Source organism: Fusarium fujikuroi, chromosome FFUJ_chr01 (assembly GCF_900079805.1).
Source record: "Fusarium fujikuroi IMI 58289 draft genome, chromosome FFUJ_chr01".
Lineage (NCBI taxonomy): Eukaryota > Fungi > Ascomycota > Sordariomycetes > Hypocreales > Nectriaceae > Fusarium > Fusarium fujikuroi.
In genome coordinates, this window is record NC_036622.1 from 740,436 (window position 1) to 757,818 (window position 17,383).

Genomic DNA, 17,383 nt, shown 5'->3' on the forward strand with positions numbered 1-17,383 from the left:
GACTATAGACTAGACTAACTAGAGCCTTGGGCTGTAAACGACAAAAGTTACTTGTACTTTTGGTTCTGGTTGCTAGACGGTGCTGTACAGTAGATCCCGTCGCTCCCGTAAGCGGTGTCTCAGTACTAGGCAAGGCCATGGATGGTTCAGGTGGGGGGGGGGGGGGGGGGCGTGGCTTTGAGTCTAGTGCCCTCTCGTCTCAACCTTGATCGTTACATCACATCAACCTCTAAGCATCACCCGTGATAGCTTCAATGGCAACTTTTATATCCAATCAATTCAAGAGCGTCCAGAGCTCGTTAAGTTCAGCAAAAGCAATTGTCCCTACTTATCCCCCAGTATCGCGAATGCTAAACCCCCGTACCCAGCTAGATCTAGTATTTCTCGCCCAAACAAGCAAGCTTCCTTTCATCACGCTCTCGTGAACTGGCTCCACCATTCGAAGGGAATTGACTCTTCGTCAAGTTCCCCTTCCATGAACTCACACCAGGTGCGAAAATCATACTTCAAGTCGTCAGGAACCCCGTCCTCAGTAAAAGTTCCCAGCATTTGCTGACACCACTCGACCACATCAACCTCGTACCAAGGCTGGACCTGATCACGGTCAAAGTACCCGAGTATATACTCGATCTCGTACCCGTGATGCTTCTGCCAGAAATACCTTCTATTCTTGTGGAATTCGGCCCTACCGATGTTCCATATTGTCAGGTCACGACGTCTGCATGCATCAGACCACATGAACCACATGTACCATGGATTCCACTCGGTATCAATAACGAACTCATGGACGCGTCCAGGTCCATTGCGAACAATTGTGCGTTTTATATCGTATAGAAACTCATACTCGTCGGCGCAATGGGGTCGAACTGCCTCGCATAGCGTCACCCACGAGCGCATGAACTGCATAGGCACTACACGTCCTGCTGCAGTGATTTGCGCTGTGATTAAATCCAGAGCTCCAAGAATACTCTTGAGCAGAAGCTCCTCAAGCACGTCAATCATCTCGTACTTGACCATGATGTCGAGCTTCTGCCGGAAAATGTCAGCGACTTCTCCAGGATACGATGCTCTCCAACGGGTCACCGACGTGCTGTGCAAATCAGCATGGAGCGTTCCGATAAGAGTGCCAACGGAACTTACACCCACCCAGTCATCATCTATACGAGGCCTCTTTCCCTTACAGGTCTTCTTGAGACCTTCCGGACACTCTTTGTAAAATGTGAGCAGACTGACGCCTCGACAGGCATACTCCTTCAACATCAACTCCAGAAGACGAGGCGGAATATGCGACTTGAGCGCCAGGTCTAGTGGGTATTCCGTGAAATACGTGTCTGCTATCGCACCGTTGACAAAAGGGTATGGCTGCGCGTCCGCCCAGTCACACGCCGGATGGTAGAAAGGTAACTTGTCGGTGGCCACCACGCCGTCGAGGGCGTTGGATCGAGTTGGGTTCGGAAAGCCATAACTGCTCAACAGCTCAATCATCTTGAGATACATTTCAACTCCAGGTCTACCAATGTCAAGTTGGAGTTGCTTCAGGAGTCTCGTGGGCATGTGTCCAAGACCCATATCCAGCCGTAGATATCGAAACCCGTTAAGGGATTCACTTACCAGATTTGCTTCTCCGCTGGCACCCTTCTCAAGGAGCCACTCAAGAGCTTCATAGACACTCGTTCGAATTTTGTTCTGCAACTGTTCGCTTCGCGGACTATCATGCCGCTCGTCCAAGTTGAGGAGTAGAGCATCGATCGGTCGATACTCCCTCCACGACGGTCTTACAGGCCAGCTCATCTCGACTGGGGCTGCGCGGCACTCACCACAGAGACGCATTATCGGAAGGCAGGCCGACTCAATAGCCCGCCGAAACGCCCTATAGCTTGTGGCGCGGAGGACATACGGACGGGCAATCCGATGCATCTGCTCGCAGACCAGTGTCAGCTTACACAACGTGTCGACGATTACGTCGCTGTCTTCGCTGATTGCTTTAGCGATGAGATCTTGAAGCTCTTCCGGCAGACCGAGAAGAGTGTTGCGTGGGATGAGCTCAGAGCTGGAGCCCGAGGCCGGAGGAGGTGAGTTTTGTTGCGAGGACATGATTGTCCTGGCAACGAAATGCTACAGAGATAATGTTTCCGAGAAGGAAGATAGCATTTATGAAAAGGAAGATGTCGGTTGGGTTTCTCGAAGTGATGAGAAGAATGTGTGAGAGAGGTTTGATCTCTAGTTAATACTGCAGATGAGTGTCAGTTTATACTCGCAAAGACGAACAGTTCTTTTCGGGAACATGATGAGAAACTGGGACATCCAATGCTGCTGTTCGCTACATCAACTACACAGTAATATTGGATTGAGGTGGAAAGAATCTGATATCTTTTCAGTGAGTGTGGTCAGTGACATTATGGAGGTTGAAGCTTTCGTCTTTTCATCCCTGAGTACTACGGGTTGTTCGTTCCTGCGCATGTTTGCTCGTCTGTTTATCTGTTTATTTCAATCATGACAGCGGTAATACTGTCAGAGCATAATGGGAGTCTTGGGTCTGACACTCAACGATCTCGACAGCCTCTGTAGATCGAAGACATATAGCGTAGTTCTTTTCATATTCTAGTGTTATCTGGAACAACCACATGTCCCTACCTCAACCAAATGCCCATCCTTTGTCATTAATCAAGTACCTCCTGTTCCAAAAACACTTGGTACACCCGGCTTCTAACCATAGTTTGTTCTTCTGCTATGCTATGAATTTGCTGTAAATGTGAGGTTCTGGCCCGAACAGCAGCAATAGCTCATCATACATCTCTATGTGTGTAGGTACAAAGCAATGAGTTTGTTTTATTTTTTTATGACCTAACACAGATTGACGCTCTAACTAGTCTACGAATCTAAATCTTAGCAGAGAGAAACAACTACCTAAAATAAGTAACAAGATCCTCAACGATAGCGCTATCGTCTGCCTCGCTTCCAGTTACATCTTCATCGAACAACCCGACCGGTGCTAAGAAAATGACCACGGCCCCCTTTTGTCATAAAAGCAAGCCCCCGCTTTTTAACGCCTATAAAGTTCCAGGCATCTAAGGGCATATTGACCCAATCTCTTTCGGTGTTATCCTCGAGCCAGGACGGGTCGAGCTTGTCGTGAACATGCTCAAAAATAGTCGACCTAGCATCTACCAGGATCTCAGGGGGATACCATAGCATACCAGGGATTGCGAACTCATGCACGCGTCTCTCGTTGATGGGGTTAATTGCTTGTGGATAGTCTTCTTGAGAATATCGATTGCCTACCCTCCGACCTAGGAAAGGGGTCTGATAGATGGAGAGGCAGATCTCGCGCCAGCACCATGTGCCGTCTCGTTCAAAGTTGAGACCGCCATTGTCTCTCTGCTCTTCTTCGATCCTACGCAGAGCTTCAAGGATATTTTCAAGTGCCGACTGCTCTTTGCCATCAATCCCGTCATATTTGATGAGCAACTTGATCTTAGCCTCAAAGGTATCGGAAAAGTAATTCGGGCTGTCTCCTTTGTATATCCATGGAGCAAATAGGTCATCGAAAAGGATGTGGACTAGATCATGGAGTCCTGTCCATTCGTGCCAGTCAATGTCAACTCGATGGCCAGGGGCAAGGCGAGACCTGAGAGTCAGTCCCCGATCGGAAAGCATCTTGTTAAGGAAAACCTCGAAGAGATCGGGGGGGACAGCCGACTGCAGCATTATCTGCATAATGCTGTCAAAGCCCTTAGCAAATTCCCGGTATCCTGGATGTCCGCCCTTCTTCGCGGGCAACACCCTACGTAGCCTTTCAGACGGAAATCCCAAACCCTTGTCTATGAGGAACTCGATTACCTGGCAGATGGCACGATGCTCATCTGCATCTGTTGCCGTTGGGATCGTGGTCAGCACAAGGGGAGGGAAAACAGAAGAAGTTATTAACTCTCCCTCGATCCTTTCGACCTGCCCGGTATGATATCCGTTAGCGAATAGCCACTCAGCTACTTTTATGTATGCATCAGCCGAGAAGTACCCATCCAGAAACCCCAATGAAAGGATATCAAGCGGTGTCCAGCAGATTTCGCGGCGCCCCGTCGTTTCCCAAAGTCGACTGGTGAGAACGTTTCTGTGCTTGAGACACTCAATTATGAGATCAAGATTGCCCATATAGCAGGCATGCTCGAAAATCTCTCGCTTCCCGTTGTAAACGTGCTTGAACGTCAATTGAAAGAGTCGAGATGATACGTGGCGAATGTTGAGATGATCTCTCCATTCCAAATCCTCAGCTTCAAAGATGCAGAGGAGGAGTTCATCGGGCAGATCAAATAGACCAAGCTTCTGGGACTTGGTCTTGCTTTCAGTAAGAGACATTTTGTCGGCGTTGTTATTGTGGTTGAATAGTGTTTGCTCAAGTGTACGGAATATTGTTACTCATGCCCCAGGGCCTTATTTTATACTGATGTCTTTCTACTGAACAGCCAGTCTCCGTAGGTCTTTGACTTCTGAACATTACATTCGGTTACTCAATGTCCAAAAGAATCAAAGACTACTGTGTATTGCCCTCTCACGGATTCATTGTGTCTTTTAGAGCTTGGTTTGAGGCAAGGCGGTAAGGATAATAGTAGATGATCTATTACGGGACCTGACCTGACTACCTAGGACGCAACATTGGGCCGATCTTTGTTAAATGTGACCGAAAGTAAGAAATACTCAAAGCTAAAGCGACATTAGTCTTGTTCTCGTCTTTCGGCAGCCTTCTGTTCAGACTAAGAGACAAAGAGAGCGGGCATCATGTAAGCTTCACTTGTTACATATTCAAGAAACTTACTTCACCAACAGATCTAAACGACAAGAAAGACATTCCTAGGTTAGTTGCATATTGCAAAAACTTACTAAGGACGAAATGAATGACCGGGATGTGTTCTAATGATGTAAGCGCGACAAGTTGTGTTGCACAAATAGGTAGACGATAGGTGAACACCAATTTTTCAGTAATTTTGAGGAATCAGGGTGGCTTTTAGTGAGTATATTCTCGTGAGACGATGACTTGGTGCTCTCTCTAAAGTGCATTAAGATATAGCATTACTAGGAAAGGCAGTTTGCAACCCCTGAGGACATATCATCTGGCAACAATTTCCCCTTCTCCAACGGACACTGTCCATCAGTATAGCTTGGCCCTCCTAACTCCACTGGTTTTTCTTCCCATATCGCCTTTCAAAGAGTTCCGCTCTCAGCAATAGAGACTATCCATCCATAGCTGAAGCCTGTTGGTGTGCGGAGATTGATCCCAATATTCTCATCTCTCACTGCTGTGGAGTATCTCCAGTCTGTCGATAGTGTATAACCCTCAGCGCTCGAACTGTATGACACCCATGACAGCTGAGATACATATTTTCCTCGTTCGCCAGGCCCACCCTCTGATCCTCAAGTTCCTTGTCCAGCTGCACACCAGTGATGGAAAACTCGACCATGGCCATTAGAAGTGGCCTGTAGTGTTGGGGGACCTGGCTCCAGGCGCCTGTATCCAGGTCGATCTGCACAGTGACTTTGGGGATCGAGGTTGACTATGAATCACTGTCGCATTTACCTGATATGAATTTGACTGTGAATCATCTCCTGCATGTAGGCAATTGGCATAGAGTTACTTAAATAGAAGTTATGCAGAAGACAAAGATATACGTTCAAGTGAGCAAGGCTAATGATTAGCATGACATTAACTATGATATAGGTATTATTTATCTGTTACAGATGTCAGCTACAAGCACTTATTGCCACCAGTAAGTATAAATACAATTTTTATAGACGCAATAACGCGAAGCATAATGTTGAATTATAAGTTCCTCAATCTCCTGATATACTCGTTCTCTCCGCATCCAGACTGCTAAAGCAAAAACAATATCATAAACTACTACCCAATTTACTAGTCCTCATCAGCCCCTTAACGACAACACCTCATACAACACCCCTGAGTACCAACACTACCATCCACGGCCCGCCTATCAAGGTATGGGATCCGGCGCCTCATCCCTCATTCTCGACCAGACTTCTTCAGTTGCTCTGTGCTCACGATAACCCTTGCAGAAAAACTTGTGTGGTGGGACAAAAAAGTCCCAGTCGCAAAGGGGCATGGTCCACCAGTCACCTATACTTCTGTCCCCGAATTTTGAAGCTTCAATTCTCCCTCTGCGATCTGCAAGAAACATTCTCATCCAGCTTAGCTGTTCTGGGGGGTACCAACCTTGGTGATGGAGTTCAAATGCGTGAATAGGGTAGGGATCCTGACTGTGCAAAGGCCTTTGTGTCAGGACTGTCCGTTCGATAGCAAGATATGCAATTGACATGTTTAGCTCGCGCCAGTACCAGAGCCCATCTTGGTCAAAATCGAGGAAGCCTCGTTCGATTCTTTTGCGCGCCATCTTCTGAAGACCTCCCCAAATATCTTTCAAGACCCGCGCTTCAACATCATCAACAGACTTGTATTCGATCAGCGCCTTGACCTTGTCCCCGAATTTGTCTGCTATTCCGTTGGGATCCTCAAGTCTGAGCAGCACCCTGGCCTTGTCCCCGTCATCCTCTTCTAACATAGGGGGGATTGAATCGAAAATGTATCTAAACATTTCCCATAGGAACGCGGAGATCTCCGTGGTTTCGCCTTTATAAACCTGATTGTTGGTGAGACTCTTCAGGGTCAAGCCTTGGTCATGGAGCCGCTTCAAGAGCAGCTTCAGGATGGAAGCCGGGCAGTGAATAGCCATCATAAATCCTATCAAAGTTCTACACATTGGCTCCCGCTCTGCCTCGAACGAGTATTCGAGAAAGCTTGGAAACATCATACCCTTATCGACAACGAAGTGGATGACATCGCAAATTGCTTGAAGACGTCCAGCATCAGTGGCGTCCCATACCATGAACAGAAGGTCCGCAGAGAAAGGACGATAACGTCCGGGAGCATCCCCAGTATTTTTAACCGAGTAACTAAGCTCGTATCCATGGTCTGACAACCACTGCCAGGTTTGCTTGAATCGTTCAACAGAGAAGTTACCCGCTCGGAATCCATCGACTACATAATCCCCTGCTGAACGATGAGGACTTTCCCAAACGATACCAGTTGGAGTCGCATCTTTATTCAGATACTCGATCAATATATCCACGTCAGCGTGCAAGCATGCATTGCGAAAGAAGAAAGGGTCTCTGGCCCTGAGCACTCGCTTACCCAGACTGTGGAAGAAGAAACAGCATACATGGCGAAGTCTTCAAAGATCTTCCCACTCAAGAGAATCATCTTCCCTCATGAGGAGAAGGACTTCAGGAGGTAGTCGAAGTAGGCGGCTTTCGGTGATGTTGCGTGTCACCGACATGTTGCTGCTTGAAGGTTGATGTGTGCAAAGCTGATAACAGTTTCTGAAAGATTTTGCGCTGGGCAGAATTTCCTCAAGTTACTGTTGCTTGAAAAGTACAAGTGTTTGGGGCTGCAGTCCACAACTCTCAATATATACTCATATCTCACAGTCCGTCACAGAGCAGGACTACCCCTGGCAGTGAGAGGCAGACTTAGGCAGAAGCATCATCACTACGCTGTTGAACTTGCGTATGAACAACCCTACTGGCCTCGAAATGCGATATCTTTTCTGCTGGTATTCCTAGAATTAATACAATAGATTACTAAGAACTTGGCATGCCAAACAGCCACTCACCAGCGCAAGTCAGGGTTTTCCGAAACGAGCATTTTCTTTTGAACTTCGACCGATGCCGTACAATTGGAACTATGAATATATCATTGCTAGTTACTTGTTCGAACTGCTGTTGGTAGAAGGTTCCGGGCAGGGGCTGCATTGCTCTACTCTAGGTGACCATCTCCAAGCTTGTGGGTGCTTTTCAGCCCACCTTGGCAGGCTCAGATCAACTGTCCTTGATCACGGATCCTACAATACCTATCGAACTTCAACCTCATTACTTCAATCGGTCTTTAATTGGTATGAGTAAGGAGGAGAAACGAAACAAAGGAAAGCTGTGGTCACCACAATCTTTGCTCTATCGTCTCTCGCAAAGCCATTGTACAACAAAGAAGAACTCGAATCATACGAGGCACAGCTTAGAGGTAGCAGAGTTGTAAGAGATGACTCGGCCAAATCTCAATAGACACTTGCCCGTAACCCAAGCATTTTAGGCTATTGTTCCATATTAGGGGGGGAACGTCTTACAAAAGTTGGGTTCAAGATAGAGTTCGCAAGACCTTGGGGAGCAAGAAGACTTCTGATATTGAATCAAGGTGTCAATAATCTGGTCTGAAGTCCTACTAAGCTTATCCTAAATTTACCTAAATTTACCCAAGTCCTTTCATATCTTAGACCAGGGACCATCTTGACATAAGCTTCACGGACTCTTGAATAATCCTTGTAGGGAACTTCGGGATACTTTACACCACCGTTTTTCTATTTTCAATCTATACTACTACAGAATCTTACATCTAGGACTGCTGGCTACTGCTTCCAGGGGAGAATACTCCAGCCGGTTTACTTTAGGATCTGTCACTTTTCAATTTATCATCCTAGAGTGGCTAGGGATGTAATCCCAAGCATCCAGGGGCATTTGAGCCCACTTACGTCCGGCTGGCTCCTCTCCTTGTGGCTCAACGTCCTTGGGATCTTGCCCGGACTCACGAGCTCTCTTCTCGAGAACCTTTCTTCTCGCATTCGACAGGTCTTTGTGAGGGGACCACGCTCTACTGAAGTATGGGTTAATCATCTCCCAGTCTCCCGGGTCGGTGAAGTGAATGTCCACTGTTTGCTTTTGAACATCCTCATCAGAGATATAAGCAACTGCCATACAGAGTTCATACCAGCACCAAACACCATCGCGGTCAAATTCAAGATTACCCTGGCTTACCTTTCTGGCATCAATCTTTCGCAATGCAGTAACAATGTCCCGAAGCACGTATAGCTCAAAAGCATTGGCACCCTGATGTTGAGTTAGTAAGCAGATCTTTGCTTGGAGATCATCGCTCATACTACGGGTGCTGTCACCCTTGTAGATCCAGGGAGCGAACATGTCATCGAACAATATAGAGAGAAATTGCGAGACGCTTCCAAGTCCGTCGAAGGATGAATGCCATGTGCTAGCATAGTCGAAAACGAGGCCCTCGTCGTTGACCTGTCTCAAGTAGAGCTCAAGAATGGACGGTGGGCAATTGGTCTGCAGCATAGCCTGCAGCATGGTCGGGCGATTTTCCCTGGCTAAAGGGTAGTAAGCTGGCCACGTTCCTCTCCTCCAAAGTCTCCTGTCCGGATGCGGGATTCTCAAGCCCTCTCTGTAAAGGAATTGGATAACATTGCAGATCCCTTGGTGATGTGCTTTGTCAGTAGCCGTCGGAAGCATGGATAGGAGAGCATGCGAGAAGCAAGGGAAGGGGATGCGGACCAGAGAGCGTAGTTTCATAAAAGTGAAGAGCTCACACCCCTGGTCCGACAGCCATTGCCAAACTTTCATGAATCTCTCTGCGGAAAAGTTGCCTTCATAGAATCCTAGAATAACAATGTCACCGGGCCCGTGAGATCCGTCGCCCCAGACATTCCAATGCCAACACTCCTGGTAGTTGTCTTCCACATCTCTACGGTACAGGCCATTTCCCGGCTCAATAAGACCCAAAGGACCATCGGACAGGGCCTTCTGGCTGCACTGGGTCGGCACGGCGCCATACTGAGCACAAATAGCTAGCGTATCGAGATCACCACGAAAGCAAGCCATTCGAAAGACGCAATAGTCTCCTCCCTGGTACATGGGCTTGTGAGCAACCCGGGATAGCCGAGATGATGTACGGCAGAGGTTGTAGTAGTCCTCCCATTCCAGATTATCCTTGTGGAGAATCTCAAGTAGAAGCTCAGTTGGAAGATCGGTCAGAGCACCCTGCTGTTCGCCATTCGTATTGTTAGATGAGGATGACATGCTGATAGAGTGGAATGTTGGAGAATTCAGGATGTACGGAGGGTAGTGCTTGCTACTGTGGTGATGTGTAAATCAATACCATCGCTTCAGGTTCAGAGAGATGCAATATATACCTATATCTTGGACTACATACTTGTGAGACTCATGTTCGAGATAACTTACAGAGGCTTTCGTCTACCATGGCAAAAAGCCTGTTCTATTATTTAAGCAAAATCTACCCGAGAGTCGATGAACACCTCTCTGGCTCTCAGTCCATTCTACGGTGAGGTCGTTCACAGAGTATACACCAGACATTTACATACCAAAAGGGTACTCAAACAGGGCAATTTAGCCAAAGACAAGTTTATGTTCAGTCAAATGGCTAAGACACCAAAGCTTAGATAAAGAAAATCATCAACATGAAACACACTCGAGAGTCAAGGAACCAACAGAGCTAAGAACGAAGCTACAAACCACGCTTGAACAGCCCCATCACCACATGGACCTAGTGCCGCCCCCTCAGGGAGCAAGAAAACACTGGACCTGAACGTAAGGTGTCAAAATAAACTTAGCAAAGCGTATTCTAAATTTAGGCTTAATTTAGGCTAACTTACCTAAGTCTTTTTGTCATTTGGGGTCAAGGTCCTGAGTTTTCTTTCCTCCCTTAGCGCCCCTCCCTCTACCACCTGATTGTCAAACAAAACCTCACCAGAAGAAGCCCGAGCTGAAAACACAGGACTTTGCTTTGTTTTCTGTTTATCTGCTAGTTAGCAGCTAGTGAATCGGAGGCCTGAAGAAAGGGGAATGGTTAAACACCTAAAATCAAGCTATCGACAGATTAGCAGCGTAACACTAGACTATTTGTTTAGAGTGCCTGTCACAAAGAGGCTAAATCTAAGGTTCTAGAATACTTCCGGATAGTGACCTTACGGATATGCATGGAGTTAACGTTGCAGCTACTACCTAATCAATCCATCATATTAGAACCCTTGGCAAAAGTGATAAATGAAGGACCTTCCATCTTGGGCTCTCCTTTAGCCGTCCGAACCACGGCGTCGGATCCGGAGCTCGCTCATCTACCGAAGCGCTCCACTCGAATACGCGGGATCAGAATCATCCCATCTTTGCTTATATCCATGATCCATTTATCTTTAAGGATTAAAATATACAATCTAAATAAAAGGTCCTGACACTGGAAGGAGATATTAACATTGGATAGGGGGGCGTGTGGGCTCTACAGATAACCCACCGCGCCGAAACATCAACGGAATTCCCACGAATCACATCCCGGACCGCGTCCGAATAGGGCAACATGGGCTGGGAGGGTCCGTGGCTCGATGAAGCATTACACCCCGAAATAAGGCTGTAATCAATCGTCAACTTCGCCGAATTCCCGTCTGCCAAGGGGGCTTTTCCGATGCTAGCATGATGCTCACTCCATAGGGTGGAGGAGCAGCCTAGCTTGGCTTACACGATGGACTGAGATAGTCAGTATATGAACTTCACGATATCTCACTCTCTCTCTCTCTGACTTGCTTCTCGGTATTCTCTCCTTCATTCTTTCTCATTCAACCAGTAGCTGGGTCTCTGGTTTCTTCACTTACACACATACATACTGCCACTGTCACTCCCTGTATCAACCACCATGCCTTCTCTCTTCAAGACCCTCTTCGCGGTCGCTGCCGCTATCCCCTCCGTCCTCGGCGCTCTTCCCACCCGCGCCGAGGGCTTCGCTTCCTCCACCACAGGAGGAGGCAGCGCTGGAGCCGTCTACCCCAAGACCGCCGCTGAGCTCGTCTCGTACCTCGGTGACTCCTCCGCCCGAGTCATCTACCTCGACCGCACCATCAACTTCATTGGCACTGAGGGTACCGCCAGCGAGACTGGTTGTGCCCCCTGGGGAACTGGATCCAAGTGCCAGACTGCCATCAACCAGAACAACTGGTGCGGCAACTACCAGCCCAACGCCCCCAAGGTCAACGTCAAGTATGACAAGGCCGGTATTCTGGGTATCAAGGTTGGCTCCAACAAGTCCCTGATCGGCGTTGGCTCCAAGGGTGTCATCCGTGGTAAGGGTCTCCGGATCGTTGGTTCCAAGAACGTCATCATCCAGAACGTTCACATCACTGAGCTCAACCCTCAATACGTCTGGGGTGGTGATGCCATTACCCTCGACAACACTGACAACGTCTGGATCGACCATGTTACCACTTCTCTCATTGGTCGTCAGCACATTGTCCTCGGAAACAACGCCTGTAACCGTGTCACCATCTCCAACAGCAAGATCGACGGTACTACCAGCTGGTCTGCTAGCTGCAACAACTACCACTACTGGGGTCTCTACTTTGCTGGCTCCAACGATCTCGTCACCTTCAAGAACAACTACGTCTACCGCGTTTCCGGCCGTGGCCCCAAGGTCGCCGGCAACACTCTCCTCCACGCCGTCAACAACTTCTTCCACGATGTCCCTGACCACGCTTTCGAGATCGACTCTGGCTCTGTCCTCGCTGAGGGTAACATCTTCCAGAACGTCAAGTACCCCGTTGACTCCAAGGGTTACCAGGGCCAGCTCTTCGGTGTTCCCACCTCTGGCTCTCCTTGTGCTGCTTCTCTTGGCCGCAACTGTCAGCTCAACGGCTTCGGCAGCTCTGGTACTCTCGGTGGCACCAACACTGGCTTCCTCAGCAACTTCAAGGGCAAGACCATTGCTAGTGCTTCTGACTACAACAGCGCCAAGAGCGTCATGACCTCCGCTGGCTTCGGCATGGCCTAAACTAAGCACCTTGTTTGAGATGAGGCGTTGATATAATATCACATCTGGCAGCATGTCACTTCTTTGTACATAGTATCTTTACATATATTATCTGGCCATACATACCAGGCCTTTGTCAATACCAGTAACATATCTTGACTTAATCACGTTGTCACCAGAGTTGGAAGTTACCGTGATAGAATGACAATGGTGAGGAAAGACTAAATCCAGATGTTAACACCTTACAATGACCAGTCCACAATGAAATCCATCGCATTCCCAATGCTCATAACTCAATGGCCCCCAAAAACAAACAACCTTCTTGAAAGTTTAAACACCAAACAATGCAGACCCCCGAATCAAGGGCTCATCGAATGCACTATGTATGATGTAGTTTATGTTCGTCCAGTATTAACAGTTCATGTAAATGCACATTCTCCCAATCAACTACTCAACCCCTTTCTCACCAACCAGCAACTCATGCTGGGAATGCCATGCCCCTCGTCGATCTACCAATTGTCTTGTAGCTCTGGTATTTACCATCAGCTCCCATGACGTCGAATCGTTCCATGCCCATAGCATCATCCGTATATCCACTGAAGTAATAGCCAATGACGACAACCAAGTAGGTCAGCATAAGAATGCTGCCCTTGAAGTAGTTACTCTTTCCTTCACCGTACATGTAGCTCAGCAAGAACACGCACAGAATGACAGTGACAAGATCCCACTGGGGAAACAGAAGCGAGAAAGTATACAGCGCCGGGTCACCACCCTCGGGGACACCTGGCCAGAAGGCCGAGTAGAAGACGAGCGCAGGGATCTGAAGCAGACACACTTGCAGGGCGTAAGCCGAACCAATCTCCATGGAAAGGGCGATGTTTCCGTTCATAGCAAAAGAGATGGCGTTCTGGGGTTCGGTCAGCAATTATCAGTCAAATACGGAACAAAACCACTTACCAAAAACTCGGTAGTGTTGGGAACAAGGGCGAACAAGGTGATACCGAGGAACTTTTGATCAATCGAGAAGCTTTCCAAAACAACATCCACAGTATCAACCAGAATTTCAGCGATAATTGCATACAGAACAGTAGCTCCGAGAAGGATTATGGAACTCTTGGCACGACTCCAGTTGGGCGCGTCATGACCGCCATGTGCTTGGTGAGCTTCGGTAGCAGGTCCCTCAGTCTCGGCATGCGTGTGGGTGTGTTGACGGCTCGCTGAAGGACGAGCGCCGGGAGCATGAGTAGGGGGTACAGTTGATGGCTTTCGCGACATGCGTTCGCGGGATGCAATAGTCGCGGCCGCGGCAGCAATCTCAGTGACCTCACGTTGGAGGATCTTGTTGTCGGCATCACTTAGACCGGGAACATGAAGAGCAGAGTGAGACTGCTCACCGCCGCTGGATTTGGGAGGCACAACATGGGGGGTCGAAGCTGAGCCATTGGTAGGGGCGGTCTGTCCGGTTGTAGAGCTCTGACGAGAAAGGTCTTCTGTGTAACCAGACTGCTTAAGAGACTGGCCCAGAATACGCTTGTAGAGTTGAGTATCGCGAACATCAGCACTACTGGTTTCAGCGGTGTTTTGAGAGTGAGTATGAGGATGGCTGTGAACTTGAGAAGTGCGAAGACTGGATGAATGCATATGGTCTTCGTGTCGCTTCTCCTCAACCTCGGCGTTCCAGATGACAGCAGCGTGAGTTCGGAGAGTGAACCATAGACCAATCAGGTATGAGAAGAACAACATGGCTGCTGCCATGTAACAGTAAGGACGAACAGCCTCCAAGTAGAACCTGTCACTGAGTGAAGGAGCTTGGCTGAAGTAGCAGCGACGACAGTCTCTATTTTCGCCAGTGTTGTAGTCCTCGCATTCCATACAGTTGAGCTCATGGGTGCCATAAATCTGATAAAACAGAGTAGGGCCAAAGGCGCCAACAATGGCAAACAGCAACATGGTTGATGTTACACCGGCAGACCTGGCGTTGAAGCGCTGCGTCTTTCGCTTAATAGCACCGAAGCACATGGAAATACCAGGCAAGAATAGGATACCTGCGAAAATACTTCCTACGATACTTCCCTCAACGAGCTGTCCCTTGCCCTGAGTTAGAGCAACACAGTAGAGGAACACTTCGACAACAGTGGCGAAGAAAGCGTTGATGGCGGCACCCACACCCATCGAAGACTGGGCCGAGATAGATGCAACAGCTTGTCCGATAAAATAAGCCAGAGGGATGATAGACAGGAGTCCAGCACAGAAGAGGAAGGCTGGAGATGTAATGAATCCTTCAACATGGAAGATACCCTCAAGGACAATCCAATCGGCGATAACAAAGACGACGACAACCATGAGGTTGATAAGGAAGATGTTGGTACCATCAACAGTATACTTCCAGTATCGAGTTCCTACAGCACGGTATGTGCAGAGGAGGACTGAAGAGCTCGGACCATCGTCTTCACGGATATATCTAATATCGGTCTCAAAAGACAGAGCCAGGGGATGTCGTCGAAGGTGGTCAAACAGCAAGAATGTAGCCTTGCCCATGGGGATCCAGAAAACTAAGAACCAACAAATACCAGATACAAGGAGGAGCAAAGGCGAAATGAGACAGTAGAAGAAGATGAAAAAGATGACACGGCCAATATTCCACTGGCCACGTCCAAAAAGTCGTCTCTTGATTCGTGGAGGGAGCTCTGAGGGCTCACCACGTCGGCCACGCCCAAGCAAGCTCTCTGTCTCGCTGGGCTCAGAATCGATACTTCTTCTCGAACGTCCGACAATTGAGCGATTGCGATCAGGTCCAAAGAACAATCGGCCATACTCGAGGTCTCCGCTTTGCCATTGCTCATATTCAGAAATGCTGCGTCCTTCATCTTGGTCCTCGTCCATATAAGTCTCGTCCTTTTCCAGGCGGACAAACTTGCCAAAGGGGTAAAACAGATATCCTGCGAGACCCCATAGAACTCTTCCATACTCTCTCCCACTAGGAGCAGCAGAAAAGAGCAGGCATACGATGGCGCCAAGAGCTGCAAACGAAGCTAACCACCAACCAAACAGAAGGGTCCAGAGCAGATTGAACGCGAGAAGCCAGCTGCTCACTCTTCCGCCAGGCGCTGAATGAATGTCTGCTTGTGCAAACTTCTGAATTGAACGATCCTTCTTGTACAATGCTGGCTTCCATACACGGATACCGAAGGGGTGGGTCTGGTTGATGGCCTGCTGTCTGTCCTTGAGGGTGAAGCTCTCGGCTTCACTGACGTCGCTATCTGAGTCGTCCTGGCCCTCGACTGGAGTAGTCTCCTCTTCGTCCCCTTGTGCTTCAGCAGGGCTCTCGGTCGATTCGCCATTATCGTCGTTGGTATCGTCATTTTCATCGTCTTCATTCGTGTGAGATTGAACTCGAGAGAGTTGGGTCGAGAGCTGAGGTCGTCGACGATATGATTGTTGACGTTCGGCGGCATCGGCCTCTACCTCGTGTACATCGTCATCGGCTGAGAAAACACCGCCGCGATAAGGCGTGTTCGAGGATGGGCGTCGAGGCATTGGTGGCTTTCGTAGTCGAGTGGCAGATCGCATTCTCTCGGGGCCTCTCGCAGAACGTGAAGATTGGGTGGCGCGAGCCGAGCTGCGCTCTTGAGATGTCTCTTTTGATTGTTGAGCTGAACCTGAAGCAGTTGGACCGCTTATCGAGCCTAGGAATATTTAAAATTAACCCCGGTCTCTCGCCAAGAAAAGGCATAGAGCATGGAACCTACCATAACCCTCTGGTCTCCGCCGCACAGTGTCAGTGGACTGGAAGCTTTCTGACAAGCTCTCTGCCTCGCGAAGAACGGCAGACTCGGCCTGGGCAAGCGGATGACGCGTATCCGATGGAGATGCATTGCCAGACGAGTCGCCAAGTTGATGCCCAGTCGACGAGCTCTCCCGTCTCGAGGGATCCATAGTGGAACAGTGGTACTGCAATCAACAGTCGAGTAATAGGCGACTTTTATCACAAGAAACTTTTGTTTGATGCAAAAAGGTGAACAAACAAGAGAAGGCAATAAATAAGACACGAGCTCACAAATGCGACCAGACGTAAGCTGCACCTATCTCTATACTTGAGGAAAAAGAGGGAATGCCGAGCATGCCAATGTCACGATGCAGCGCCGAGAAAGTCGTACAGACGATGCGACGCGATGATCAAAACGGCCCAAGCAACCAAGAATCGCGATGCGACGAAGGATTGGGCAGCGGGACTGGACTGTGCTCAGTTGGGATTGAAAATTGAGATGAGCACAACTGAGACGAGCTGGAATTTGCTTCTTTTCTGGATAAGGTTAAGAGAGAGGAAGAGAGGAAGTTGATGAGGGAAAAGAGATGGACGGAGTCTCTGAGCAAGCAAGTAAATATATATGTTACTCGAGCTGCAGTGAGCTTTCCAAGAAAGCGCAACAGAAAGCGCAAAGAAGGAGTCAGGGCAGAGAGTGCCAAATAAATCGTGAAGGCTCACAATTGACTCTTGTTATTTTACGGGGGAAGAAGGAATGAGTTTTCAGGTCCCGTAGCTGAACACAAAGAAAGTTTACTGTGGTCTACGGATACAAACTTTACAGTACTGTAGCCGTATCCAACTCAAAGTCGATGGAGCACTGCACTCTCACAAATCGACTCTGGATATGTACATAATAAGACGATAAACAAGCTAGGCCATCGACATCGACAGAATCCAGCCCCTAGTCTAGCTCCTTT

The 17,383-nt window shown here is 48.5% G+C and overlaps 6 protein-coding genes; 1 reads left to right on the forward strand and 5 right to left on the reverse strand.

Moving 5' to 3' along the window:
• Window positions 1-411: 411 nt before the first annotated feature.
• Window positions 412-2,094, reverse strand: FFUJ_01829 (uncharacterized protein; the record flags this gene model as incomplete). Its single annotated transcript, XM_023574362.1, has 1 exon — window positions 412-2,094. The coding sequence occupies one exon, from the start codon at window positions 2,092-2,094 to the stop codon at window positions 412-414; it is 1,683 nt and encodes a 560-aa protein (XP_023423772.1).
• Window positions 2,095-2,970: 876 nt separating this feature from the next.
• FFUJ_01828 (uncharacterized protein) lies at window positions 2,971-4,356 on the reverse strand (the record flags this gene model as incomplete). Its single annotated transcript, XM_023574373.1, has 1 exon — window positions 2,971-4,356. One exon carries the CDS (start codon window positions 4,354-4,356, stop codon window positions 2,971-2,973), a length of 1,386 nt encoding a protein of 461 aa, XP_023423773.1.
• A 1,628-nt stretch (window positions 4,357-5,984) lies between these two features.
• Window positions 5,985-7,343, reverse strand: FFUJ_01827 (uncharacterized protein; the record flags this gene model as incomplete). XM_023574384.1 has 2 exons in its annotated part: window positions 5,985-7,203; window positions 7,255-7,343. 2 exons carry the CDS (start codon window positions 7,341-7,343, stop codon window positions 5,985-5,987), a joined length of 1,308 nt encoding a protein of 435 aa, XP_023423774.1.
• Window positions 7,344-8,520: 1,177 nt separating this feature from the next.
• FFUJ_01826 (uncharacterized protein) lies at window positions 8,521-9,927 on the reverse strand (the record flags this gene model as incomplete). Its single annotated transcript, XM_023574395.1, has 1 exon — window positions 8,521-9,927. One exon carries the CDS (start codon window positions 9,925-9,927, stop codon window positions 8,521-8,523), a length of 1,407 nt encoding a protein of 468 aa, XP_023423775.1.
• A 1,624-nt stretch (window positions 9,928-11,551) lies between these two features.
• Window positions 11,552-12,679, forward strand: FFUJ_01825 (probable pectin lyase precursor; the record flags this gene model as incomplete). The annotated part of the gene is made up of 1 exon (XM_023574406.1): window positions 11,552-12,679. One exon carries the CDS (start codon window positions 11,552-11,554, stop codon window positions 12,677-12,679), a length of 1,128 nt encoding a protein of 375 aa, XP_023423776.1.
• A 457-nt stretch (window positions 12,680-13,136) lies between these two features.
• Window positions 13,137-16,594, reverse strand: FFUJ_01824 (related to calcium permease Vcx1p; the record flags this gene model as incomplete). XM_023574417.1 has 3 exons in its annotated part: window positions 13,137-13,565; window positions 13,616-16,344; window positions 16,408-16,594. The coding sequence occupies 3 exons, from the start codon at window positions 16,592-16,594 to the stop codon at window positions 13,137-13,139; spliced, it is 3,345 nt and encodes a 1,114-aa protein (XP_023423777.1).
• Between the last annotated feature and the right edge of the window lie 789 nt (window positions 16,595-17,383).